Genomic DNA, 12,119 nt, shown 5'->3' on the forward strand with positions numbered 1-12,119 from the left:
CCACCTACCCAGCCACAACAATGAAGTTTTTCAGCCAAAAACGTGCAGTGTCCTTAGACCCAGGCCGAAACTTCCATTAATTTGTAGCACGGGAGGGCAACTTGCAAGAGCAAAAACCCATTAAATGCAATGGCACCTTAGAGGTAAAGTTAGACACAGAACGGAGTAAGGCAAGTGTGAGTAACTTGTGTCCTTTCAAATGTTTTGGCCTACAACTCCCATGTTCCCTCACCAGTAGCTATGCTGGCTAGGGCTGATGGGAGTTGTGGCCATCCAGAAGTTTTGGCCTACAAGTTGCCCACCCCCAGTATACAGCAATGATTGATCCTATCTGCCATCTCTGCTCTAGTATTTAAAAAAGAAATGGTGCATTGAGTACATGTCATGGACTACCCTCTTAGTTACTGTACCAAGGTTTACCTTGAGGTAGCTGCAAGTCTAAATCTAAGCAGCAGCTAGAAATTTTCATTAAATATAAATGAGTCTACAAGGGAATAAATTGTAGCCAACCATTTCCTTGGATTTAATTAGCAAAAAATAATAACAATAACATGTATACAAAGCCACCAACACTCCTTTCTACAGTACTCTCAAGAAGAGGAAACGGGGACACTGGAAACATTATAAAACAATGCCTAAGAAAACTATAAGACGGAATTTTCCAGTATACACATCCTCAAGCCTACCAGCATTTTCAGTGGTGTTCACTATTCTAGACAACATTGCCAAAACAATTTTTGTAAATAACATTTTGACAGCATTACCTAGCATCAGCTATACTATGCTCACTCCCAATTCTAATTCTACACCAAATAAATCATATGCACAGATTTATCTGCAGAATCTGTCAAGGAGTGTCAAAGTGAAAGGAAAAGGGGTGGAAACACAGATTAGGAGTCATGGGAAGAGACTGGTGCAACATAGGGCCTATCCCTTTGTCACAGAAGACCTACTGAAAACCTCTTTGTGAAGGCCAATCCTTTTGCAGATATAATGCACACTTTCATTTTATTCCTCCAATGCTACTACGATTACATGCTTAGTGTGTGTGTGTGTGTGTAAATATATATAATTTAGATTACTGAAAGTCTCTGTGCTGGATTTCATAATCCATGATGCATATAACATCATGGATAAACCCATGCCATGCAATAATCCTGTAAGTGCCCATTCTTCTCACTGAAGAATGTCACCCTCCACAATCCCACAGACGCCCTTTCAAACTATATTGCAGCCTCTCATGAATACGAAAAAAGGGTGTGCTTCAGATTCAGATGAACCTCAAACTTAATCTACCTAATTTGGACAGATTCAGAAGATGTCCAAATCGAAGCAGGACCCCCCTGAAGCAGACTGAATTCAAATCTGAACACACCTGAAGATTTGTGATTGAGAGGAACACGAACAGTATGTTCCCCAAAATTGATATATTTATCTCCAAGCTCTCCATATAAGAAAAACAACAGGGTGAACAGCAGAGAATAAGGTGTAGTTTTGTGACTGGCAGATCAAGTTTCCAATCACTGTGAATGGTTTTACTCGGGCTCTTCAACGGCAGTGCTTTGGAAGAGAGATGCTAAAGTAATATATCTCAGGACTGATCCCGTGTTCAGTATCCTTTACTAGATCTCTCTCAGGAGCAGGAATGTTAAAAGACTTTGGTGCCAACTGACCAAAAACCAAACAAGTCTTAAACTGTTTCCCTTGCACTGATCCTTGTGAAATGTTGCTGGTTTCTTACCTAGGGACACCTCTACAACAAATGCCATTTTCATACAAATGGCAAAAAAAACTCAAGTGAATCACTTCCTCCCTGCTCCCCTCCACATTGGAAGACACGCACCCCAAACTCTTGCACAAAGCTCCCTGCACCTATCCATCTAAAATTTGGTAGGTTTGATCTCCTCAAATGGAGCAACTATCCCTGCAAATTTCATCCAAGTCTGCTGAGAAATAGAAAAGTTATTGGCAGTTCTGTGTTTTTTGTTAATCACAATTTAAACCCCCTGCGCCTATTTGTCAGAAATTTGGCAAGTACAATCCTCTCATAAAGAACTATTGTTACCACATATTTCATTTAATTCTGACAAAAAGAAAAAAGTTATAGCTGTCTGTTGATTGCCAATGATAATGAGAGGCATGAAAATGTTGAGATTCAAACCTGAGTTGAAGCAGGTTGCCTCTGAATCAGTCCAAGCCCAATTCGGCTGCTTTCCAAATCGCCAAACTAGGATCTGAACCAAATCTTGTGGTCAGTGCACACCAACAACATTAAAGACTGAGTATCTGACAAAACAACCCTCCTATTACCTCATTCTGTCCTTGCAGTTAATGTCTACACCTCCTTAAACCGTATCATTTTTTTTACAAGTTACTTCACACCTTCCAGCAGCAGTGTGGAACACAGCAATATCCCTCTCTCCTATAGTTCAGGCCTCTCACCCATGCTACAGTCTGAGCTTGCAGTAGGATGTCTGCAGTTATAAACAACCATTCCCTTAGTAGCTATTCACTACCTTCAGCATTTGCACTTCAAAATACTGATTAAGACAGTGGTTGCATTCAAATGATCAAATCTTGGCTTAATAAGCAAAGATATGATTGAGCATCTTGCACCCATTTCATTCCTCCCTTTGCATAAGCAAGCCAGGCCCCCAGTTTATTTCCCATTACATCTGAACTGGGAAACTATGGTTAATGGCTTTCAAACAAGCCAGGATATTAAGCCAACTTTAAAACATGTCTTCATATCCTGGCTTGTTTGGAAGCCATTAAACATGGTTTCCTGGTTCATCCATAACGGAAAACTGTAGTTAAGTGGCTTGTTTTCCTGGTTACATGAAGGGTGGAGTATAGTGGCTGCATGTGGGTACATGAAGCTCATCCACATCACAGCTTATTAAGCCAAGATTTGATCATCTAAATGCAGCCATTAAAATGTTCCAGAAAGTTTGTAGCAACTACTCATTTTCAAGAGACAACATTCTTTTAGGGCTGAGTCAGAGGTTCTCCATGGGGAATGTTCAGCTTGAATTTCAGAGTTATGAAAGGGGAGGGGGGCTAAACTTGCTGCTGCCCAGAGTTTCTTCTAGAAGCTGCCATTTTTCTTTCACAAAAGACCCACAGAGCAGTGCTATGGGATGAGAGGGACTATTTTTTCCCAGAAGCTCTGGCAGAGCAATGCTACATCATCCTGTCACATTACTCCTGGAAAGAAAAGACGGTGATCGCCAGGAGCTCTGGACGGCAGCAAGTTTAACCCCCCAATCCTCAAATCCTCCCACAAAATTGGCCAAAATGGTTACACCCATTTTTCCATCCACAAATGGCGCAGCAAAAGAAGAAGGGCATTTCAGCTCAGCTCTAAATTATTACAAACATTTGGTCAGCCTAATAACCAGTCTCTTACATTGGCCATGTAACTGGCATTTGACTTAATTTAGCCATACTGATCCAAACTGGACAGAAATTTTAGTTGCCATTATAATATTCAAGGTGCTATATATCTAGCTAATTATTGCAAAGATGTATTATTCAGTTCAGAAATGCTTTATTTGGGGCAAAAAGCCTGGATATTTACAATTACACTATACTCACAGCCAACCTTACAACACCAGAAATTCAAATTCCCTACTCCCCCACACATTCACAATACATGGATTATACTTATGACCAAGTTAATTGATTTCAATAGGAAACAAATTCAACTAACTTAATCTGGATCCAACCCCAATAAGTTCACTTTAAAATTCCCCACACCAGCAATGTGCTACCTAAACAAAACAACCAGCCCAAACCAGCATGCCTTATTCAGCCTCCATCTCAATTTATATCATCACCAAGAAGTAACAATAAAGAAAGCCAACATTAAAAAGAATTTGAAATTTAATTAAGAGCCCTTATGAAGTATTCAGTAATAATACCAAACAGTTCTAGAATGCTTTTAAATTGAAATACTATATGTGCAGTTCTTTGACAATTATCCATACAAACCTTATGAGATAGGCCAATATTATTCCTCAATTGACAATGGGAGACCAAGGCTAAAAGAAAATGGCTTGCCAACTATCCTTATGAGTTATTATTTTAAATATTGTTTATAGTGGTTTTTATTCATGTATTGTCTTACTTGTAAGCCACCTTCAGGATTTTTATCCTGAAAGGTGGGACACGAATAATTGTAATTAATAAATAAATAAGGCCAACAAGTGAGTTTATGGCAGACAAAATTTTAACAAAGTACTTCCCACTCGGGTCTTAGCTACAATGCTACACTAGCTCTCACAATTTAAGCATTAAAGGTTCCCTAGCAATGAACTAAGAATTCTGAATTACTTGTCAAACACAATCTAATACCTCACTGTCCTCACTTTCTGTGGCAGCAACATGTTCTATAGAATTAGTAACTGAGTATCACAGTTGAGTGTACAAACTTGAAAGAGTTGAGAGAATACAGACTAATTGTCTGAAACCAATGAGTAAGCTTGTTTTTTTTTTAATTTCAATTACATTTTCTAAAATAAGATGGGAATTATTCAGAAGACATTCTTTTGATGTGACAAGCACCACAAACTCAAAGCCCAAAAAACATTTTAAAGAGATTTTATGCATTTTAAGGTGAGTGGAGACTATTAAAAACGTGTTTTTTCCTAAGGGCACAATCCTATGGGGATAGGCAGCCATCTCCAAACTCGGAAGTGACTGCCTATCCAATGCAGGGCAGGAGAAGCATGGAGATCATTCCCTCCGCGCTTCTCCTGCCCTGCATTTCTGGCTGGACAGCCAATTTCTTCTGTCTAGCTGCGGGGGAGGAGGCTGCCAGACAACACATAGGATGTGTCGTACCGGCATTTCCACCTTCCCCGCCCCGGAATGCCCCGTTTTGGCTGCTCCGTGCTCCTCTTCAGAGCGTGGGGCACGGAGCTGTTCTGCGCTGCCTCCAAGGCAGCACGGAAGGTGGGGAAGGTTGGTTCGCTGGGAACCGACCTCAGAGCATGGGCTCCGAGGTCGGCACCTGGAAAATCAGATATCTTATGGCCACCTAGCCGCTGACTAGCAGCCATAGGATTGCTCCCGAGACTCAACCACTACCACCCAGCAGAGCTGAACTTCAGCACAATACAGTGCTGCCAGTATTTCAAGTATGCAATAATGTTCATTTTAGCTGAACAAAAATTGTTCCACAATTTCATTTAAGCATGGATAAAGCTAAATTTCTAACAAAATCCTGTAAAATACAGCAGTATTATCACATTCAATTGCTGGATAGGCCAGAGTCACTGTTCTTCTCCCCTACTTCTGCCCTCGGGTCACCCTGGCACTGTCATCTTGCTGGTTGCTCCCCAAACCTAGCATGCTATGCACCCCAATTATAATGTACAATATACACATCTGCACAGTATAGCTGTCATATGATCAAATTGGTGATCCCATGAATTCTGCCATGTTTGTTCAGATGCAGTGACCATATTTTAGTATCTACCCAGAAATGTGCAGTATTCAAACATTACAATTAGAACTAATAGCAGAAAACACACAAGGGCACTGGCACATTTGAAGAACAAGGGCAAGGAAGCACAGGCCTAATTGGACCCACAGATGCCCCATTGAAAAGCAGATATATAAAAATTCCCTGCCTTTATCCCCTTTGCTACCATTTCTGGCATAATACAAATATTGCACAACATAGTACAGAACCAGTAGCGTCTGATTATAATAGCTTTTCCTTTTACCATACTGCAGCTGAAATAGCACAATTTTAAAACTTAACTTGAAGGCTTAATTTGAATAAGAGCTGTGATTTGATTGATTCCACTGAACTCTTGAGCATTCATAGCCCTGTTATACATGACTCCAGTGTCTCAGAAAGTAGAAAGAGTGAACACAATGTCACTTTGGTACATTTACAGCCTAATCTTATTGTCTTGCCTAGACAGTCACCACACACTAACATAAACTACCAAAAGGTGGGCAGTATCCAATTATGACATCCTATGAATAACTTTGAAATCAGTAAGTGCAAAGGGAGAAATCCTTCTGAGTCCACAGCAACTGCATAATTTCCCTACTAATCATGACACCACATCATCCATGGACAGTGTGTCTAGCTAGTGTACACAGCACTAGTTACTGCACAGCAGTGTCACAAGTATATGACTATAATTTGCTCAGCCCATTCCTCATCATTCCCCACAACCATAACTAGTCAGATGCAGGGATAAAGAAGAGCAGCTGTTCCTTCTGTGACAATTAGCCCCATGGTCTAGCTCAGTGAATACTGCAGTAGGAGGCAGGAGTCATGTTCAAATCCTGCTCCCCAGCAGATGGCACCATTCCTTATTACCAGCTCTAACACCTGTCCGAAAGCAATATTTCTGTACAATTCACAACTCATATGCATGGGCATCTACATTATACTAATAACTATCTAGAAGTAGGAAATTCTGAACATAGAATGAGGCACGGTCACTGAAAACAAGCAGGCCAGAGCAATACAAAGAAACTCTGATCTGATGCAGTAGCTCAAGGTCAAAGGTGCTACGTGAGGAACCAGGCAATAGCAGTTTAAAATCTGCTCCTGGTAGATGCTACCATACACGTCCCTTTCCTCAGCTCCAAACCCGGCCACAGTCAACATACAGCCCCATACCGTAAAAAAAAACAAAAAAAACCCTACATTTAAGGTTCATAGAATAGTAGTCATAGAATCATAGAACAGTAGGGTTGGAAGGGGCCTACAAGGCCATCGAGTCCAACCCCCTGCTCAATGCAGGAATCCAAGTCAGAGCATCCCTGACAGATGGCTGTCCAGCCTCGTCTTGAAGGCCTCCAGTGTGGGAGAGCCCACCACCTCCCCAGGTAATTGGTTCCATTGTTGTATTGCTCTTACAGTCAGGAAGTTTTTCCTGATGTTCAGCCGGAATCTGGCTTCCTGTAACTTGAGCCCATTATTCTGTGTCCTGCACTCTGGGATGATCAAGAAGAGGTCCTGGCCTTCCTCTCTGTGACAACCTTTCAAGTCCTTGAAGAGTGCTATCATATCTCCCCTCAGTCTTCTCTTCTCAAGGCTAAACATGCCCAGTTCTTTCAGTCTCTCTTCATAGGGCTTTGTTTCCAGTCCCCTGATCATCTTTGTTGCCCTCCTCTGAACCCTCTCCAGTTTGTCTGCATCCGTCTTAAAGTGTGGTGCCCAGAACTGGACACAGTACTCCAGATGAGGCCTAACCAGTGCTGAGTAGAGGGGAACTAGTACTTCCCGGGATTTGGAAGCTATGCTTCTATTAATGCAGCCCAAAATAGCATTTGCCTTTTTTGCAGCCACATCACATTGTTGGCTCATATTCAGCTTGTGATCGACAAGGTTATTGGCATATACAGGAGGACAAACCAAGCAATTCAGTAAACAGCAGGAAAAGAACCTGGGTCAGGAAAGCAGGTATAGTGCAAAAAGCCCTTGACTGAAATCTTGCCCCAGACATGAAATTTTCCAGCTAGCGCTTGAGTGCAGTTTTGTCTAATTCCTGGCCTTTTTGCATGAGGTTAGGTTTGTGCTCTTAGATAACTGCCTGTGATTCTCAATGAAAATTGTGTGTACTCTTGGGCATTTTGGTATAGGTAGCATAAGACGTCATTTGTCATGCAGTGTTATCTAGCCCATACTATATCATTATACTAGGTGCATTTTTGGAGCTACAGATTTGAACAGAGAGGAAGTTTGGAGTTTGATGTAATATTATTTGCTCCTCCCAAAAGCCTGACATACAAACTCTTTTCGATGGTGAAAAGAGTTTGATAGAGAAAACAACTCCACAGCTTTTGTAGCCAGAGCTTCAAATTCCTAAGAATCACATAGGTTTAGAAAGTAGGTAGATAACAATTAAACCAAATTAATGAGGATTACAGCCCTTCAGCCAAACATTTGGCTGCTTCTTTCATAGAATCATAGAATAGTAGGGTTGGAAGGGGCTTATACGACTATCGAGTCCAACCCCTCCTCAATGCAGGAATCTAAGTCAAAGGATCCCTGACAGATGGCTGTCCAGCTTCACCTTGAATGCCACCAGTATGGGAAAGCCCACTACCTCCCTAACAGTATATAGGATTTCAAATCAATATAGGAAATTTAGCTCTACTGCTACCTCCCCCAGGACTGATCTTTGTCCCCTAGCACACAGCTGCCCTCCAGCCATGCTTATCATATAGTTCCCCCAAGAAATGTAGGTCTTCCTTTTCCTGTGTAAAGTCCTCCCCCAGGTTATCTTTCTTCATGGACCCTCATTTCCTCAACTCCTTGCCTCCTTTCTTCCACCTTTCCCTTCACTGTTTCCCTGTGGTTCCACCTTCTCCCCTCTACCCACTTCCTTTCAGACACCCTTTCTTCTCTTCTATCATAACAGTACACTGGTACTTCTATATCTAGACCATGTGTAAGTTTTTCTCCACTAAAGTTACCTATTACTTCCTTCACAGAAACTGCATCATTCTGTACACTTTATCCTTTTCCCTTAGCAGTCAGAATATTTATAGCCATTCTGCAGCATCACAGTAATTCAAGCCAATAGCTAGAAAAGTTCACAGCAGCAGCAAGTAAAGTAAAAATAACAGGAATTTAACCCATTATATTTATATAATACTCCCTATAATTGGGTATGCTGTATATAAATGCACTTCAACCCTAAATTGGGGGGGGGGGGGCAGGAGACAGTATAAAGACCTAACTTTGAGGGGGAAAATACTGGGAAGGGGGTTTACCCTCTCCCCAATTCCAGAAAATGGCAGGGATGAGGGCTGTGTATGCACAGTGCCCTCTTTCTGCCAGGGAACCCTTGACAGCAGAGAACAGTGCACAGGTACAAGCCTTCAGCCAGCTGGGGCTAAGAGTTAGACATGCTGAAAGAAGCTTGCCACATACTTCTCTTCCACCTTGGGCCTAAAGTAAAGAAATAATTTGGCTTGGAACATGCACATCACATCCTCAGAGCCCATTTCCTCTCTAATTATTTTTAAGCAGTGAGGATCAGGAGGAGGAAATTTACCTCAGAGGATTTGGGCCTCCTTCCCCAATTTCCCCCTTCCAATTTGCCTAGTAAGATGCACTTTCTCCAAGTTCAATTTCCACATTCTCATATCAACGAAATTCTTGTGGCTCTCTTCTCAGAAGCCCCATTGATTGCAATGGGTCTTAGTCATGGGTTGATATAGGATTGCTGCTTAAGATATTCTGTTTTGCAGTATGTGACAAATCAGTACAGAAATTATCTAATTTTTGTTTTTAAAAATGTATTACATGTATATCCTACCCTTTCTTCCATTGAACTCAAGGAAGCACCACACAAAATACCCACTCAGGCTCCCCATCTAGGCACTGACCAGACCTGTTTATTTTTCAGAATGGTTGCTGTATCATATGTCCCCAAATTGTCCCCAAGCACCCGTTGTAAAGAAGGCTCGCCAACATGGAAAAGACTGACACAAGGGCAACTAGAAAGGTGACTACGTTCCAGCAGGTTTTGCAGTGATTTGTTAGACTGAAGTTACTGAGATTGAGTTCTCCAAGAGACCAGAAGCACAGACCAATGGGGCGTTTTCAAGTCTCCCAGATAGAGATGATGCAAAACCTTACCAAAGTAGAGTGATGCTGGGAGAAATGTGTCAACACCTATCAACCAACATGAAAAGGGAGACTGGCATATCCACGCTATTTCACAGGAAGCACCTCCTGAGTAAAGCAAAATATACCAAGAGAGAAGGAGCTGGAAGAGAGGGAGGGAAACAACAGCCCTTCCAAATAAAAATCTATTCATCCTTGGAACTCAGCCACACTTCAATCCTTTTAACTGCAATTCTATCCCACTGAAATTGATAAATAAAGCAATATAGGCAAGGAAGGTGCATGCAACCTCAGTGTTCAAATAATTGAGTCTTATGCTGAAATAACAAAACTTTTCTATTTTTCCAAATAAAAAAGTAACCACTGACATCTTACTAGATATTCTAAACTTAATTCAGCATTAAAGGAAGGCCATTCATGTCACTGATGGACCTGTTCATCACATGCTTATTATGAATACAAAGGATCTGTACTACCAGTGTTTGAACAAAAGTAAATTTGTGGGCAAGGAAAGCAATGCACAATAGTGGGAATGTGGGAATGCAGCCATAGAAAACATGAGGGTAAGAAAGCTTTTTAAAAGGCTGTAACGGATAAGAGAAAATAGCAGAATAGCAGTTACTAAAACTCAGTCTTTAGATATTGAACGGTAAGTAAAAAGCAGGAATGCGCTGGTATCAGGTGTGCAACGACATCAATATCAATATACGAGGCATGGACACTACAGGAAGGAGATCACTGCTCCACACAGGACATTTATGAAAGCTATCACACACTCTGCAAATCCCCCACCTTCTCTCACACCAGCCCCGCCCTCGCTTCCGTATTTACAATCCTTCCTCTTCCCTCCAATTCCGTGCTTGCACTGTCAGCGCCACAGGGAGCTGCCACTCAATCTCTTCCTCACTCCTATTGGCCTGAAAGAGCCTAGCCCCGCCCAATGAAGAGCGTAGCGTCCAGATTTCGAACATCCTTGACAGTTGATTGGCCGGCGGCGGCCGTCACTCCCCCGCCCCGCGCACTGGGGTTCCTGAGGGAGCTCTGCGCTTCCGCTATATGGACCGGGGGGGGGGGGAGACGGGGGAAAATGGACTCGATATCCTCGCTGCGGACGGCACACGCTGTTCGCCCCCGGAACAGCCCCTGGCTCAGTGCACCACTACCTCTCCCCCCTTTACTTCCTCTGCCCTCAGTCTGTGCAGTATCCTCAGTATCCTCCCCAGCCCCAAACAAAGTTTAGAGGGCAAGAAGCGCCGCTAGAAGAGGAGGACGTGAACCACTGAAGTCCCTCCACCCGCCAGAGGCACCTCAGCCCAAGGACTCCTCGGAGGAGAAAGGAAAGGGGCTTTTGCCCAAAGGGCGCTAAAAGGAAGCCGCCTTTCCGCTCCTCAGACAGCGTAGCGTGGCGTGGCTGGCGGGCGGGCACAACAATCGCCACTCTCTTCCTGGTTCTGGCTCCAAAGGGAGGAGCGGCCGTGGCACACACGCTCCACCAACGGCGCACGCACAAAACACGCACGCCGCACCGCACGAAGGCTGCAGCTCAGAGCCGCTGCTCGCTCTCCACGGGCGCAGCGCGGCCAGGTTGCCAACGCGCACAGCACGCCAAGGTGATCACTTCCTGGATTCGTCCTCCCTCCATTACTCCAGCCCAGCGCCAGTGCCGCCCCCGGGAAGAGCGAGGGAGCAGCGCGCGCACCTCCCTCCGCCTAGCCCGCCCTCGGCTTTCCCTTCTCTTTTCCCGACCACCTCCGCCATCTCGCGTCGCCGCTTACCGGCGCGGATGAGCAGATCGAGCTGATTCGTGGGCCCCTCATGCAGGGAAGTCGCCATGTTTATGCCGCTGGAGCGAGTAGCGGCGGCTTCGCATTGACCCGCAGGGGCTCCCTTGCGCTCGGGCGCGCGCAGGCGCGGGCCCCCGCTCGTCAGCGCGCGCACGTACGGGCGCTTCCGCAAGCACACAAGAGCCAACGCAGCTCGGCCGGGTCTTCCTCTGCACGCTCGTTCCCGCGCCCGGCCAGCCACGCAAAGGGCTACGCGCGGCTGCTCCCGCCTGCTCGTGCAGCAGCAGCGACGGCGAAGAAGCGCTTCCTCCTCGAGCGGGGCGCACGCGATCCTTCCGCCGCTAGCCTCGCAGACAGGAAGTGCCGGGCGGACGCTCGCTCGCGCCCTCCCTCCTTCCTTCCCTTCCATTCTACAGAGCTCGGAAGGCGAGCGGCAGCGGGCGAGGCTGGGGAAGGGGATCCAGAGGCTTCCCGGCGTCTCATTTTCCTGTTTGAGGCCGTCCAGCTGGAGGGAAGAAAAGCCGCTGCTACTCGCTTCCCCTTCTTTCTTTCTCTCTTCTTCCCTGAAGCCAAACGGCGGCTCAGGTGAGGATACAAAAAAAGGCACCCGCGGCTGAAGAATCCACAGCATCGCCGGACCTGCTTTTCATTCTTGCTTCGGTGTGGGGTGCAGCCTCGTCGTCACAGCTACTGAAAACTCGTTGCCATCTGCGGATCCCGCTCCT

At 44.6% G+C, this 12,119-nt stretch overlaps 1 protein-coding gene across 3 annotated transcripts in view; it reads right to left on the reverse strand.

Moving 5' to 3' along the window:
• Positions 1 to 12,119, reverse strand: part of ELF2 (E74 like ETS transcription factor 2) — a 50,729-nt gene that overhangs the window by 15,455 nt on the left and 23,155 nt on the right. Inside the window, exon 1 of one of the 3 annotated variants that reach the window (XM_084856075.1) lies at positions 11,386 to 11,737. The exons of the other annotated variants lie outside the window; for them this stretch is intronic. Coding sequence (XP_084712201.1) covers positions 11,386 to 11,443 — 58 coding nt within the window. The 5' untranslated portion in view covers positions 11,444 to 11,737. Of the gene's footprint in view, positions 1 to 11,385; positions 11,738 to 12,119 lie in introns of those variants that run through there. 3 annotated transcript variants of the gene reach the window in all.

The sequence above is a fragment of the Heloderma suspectum genome, chromosome 5 (assembly GCF_057233095.1).
Source record: "Heloderma suspectum isolate Gila_16-S chromosome 5, 16-S_ref, whole genome shotgun sequence".
In the NCBI taxonomy this organism is placed as follows: Eukaryota; Metazoa; Chordata; class Lepidosauria; order Squamata; family Helodermatidae; genus Heloderma; species Heloderma suspectum.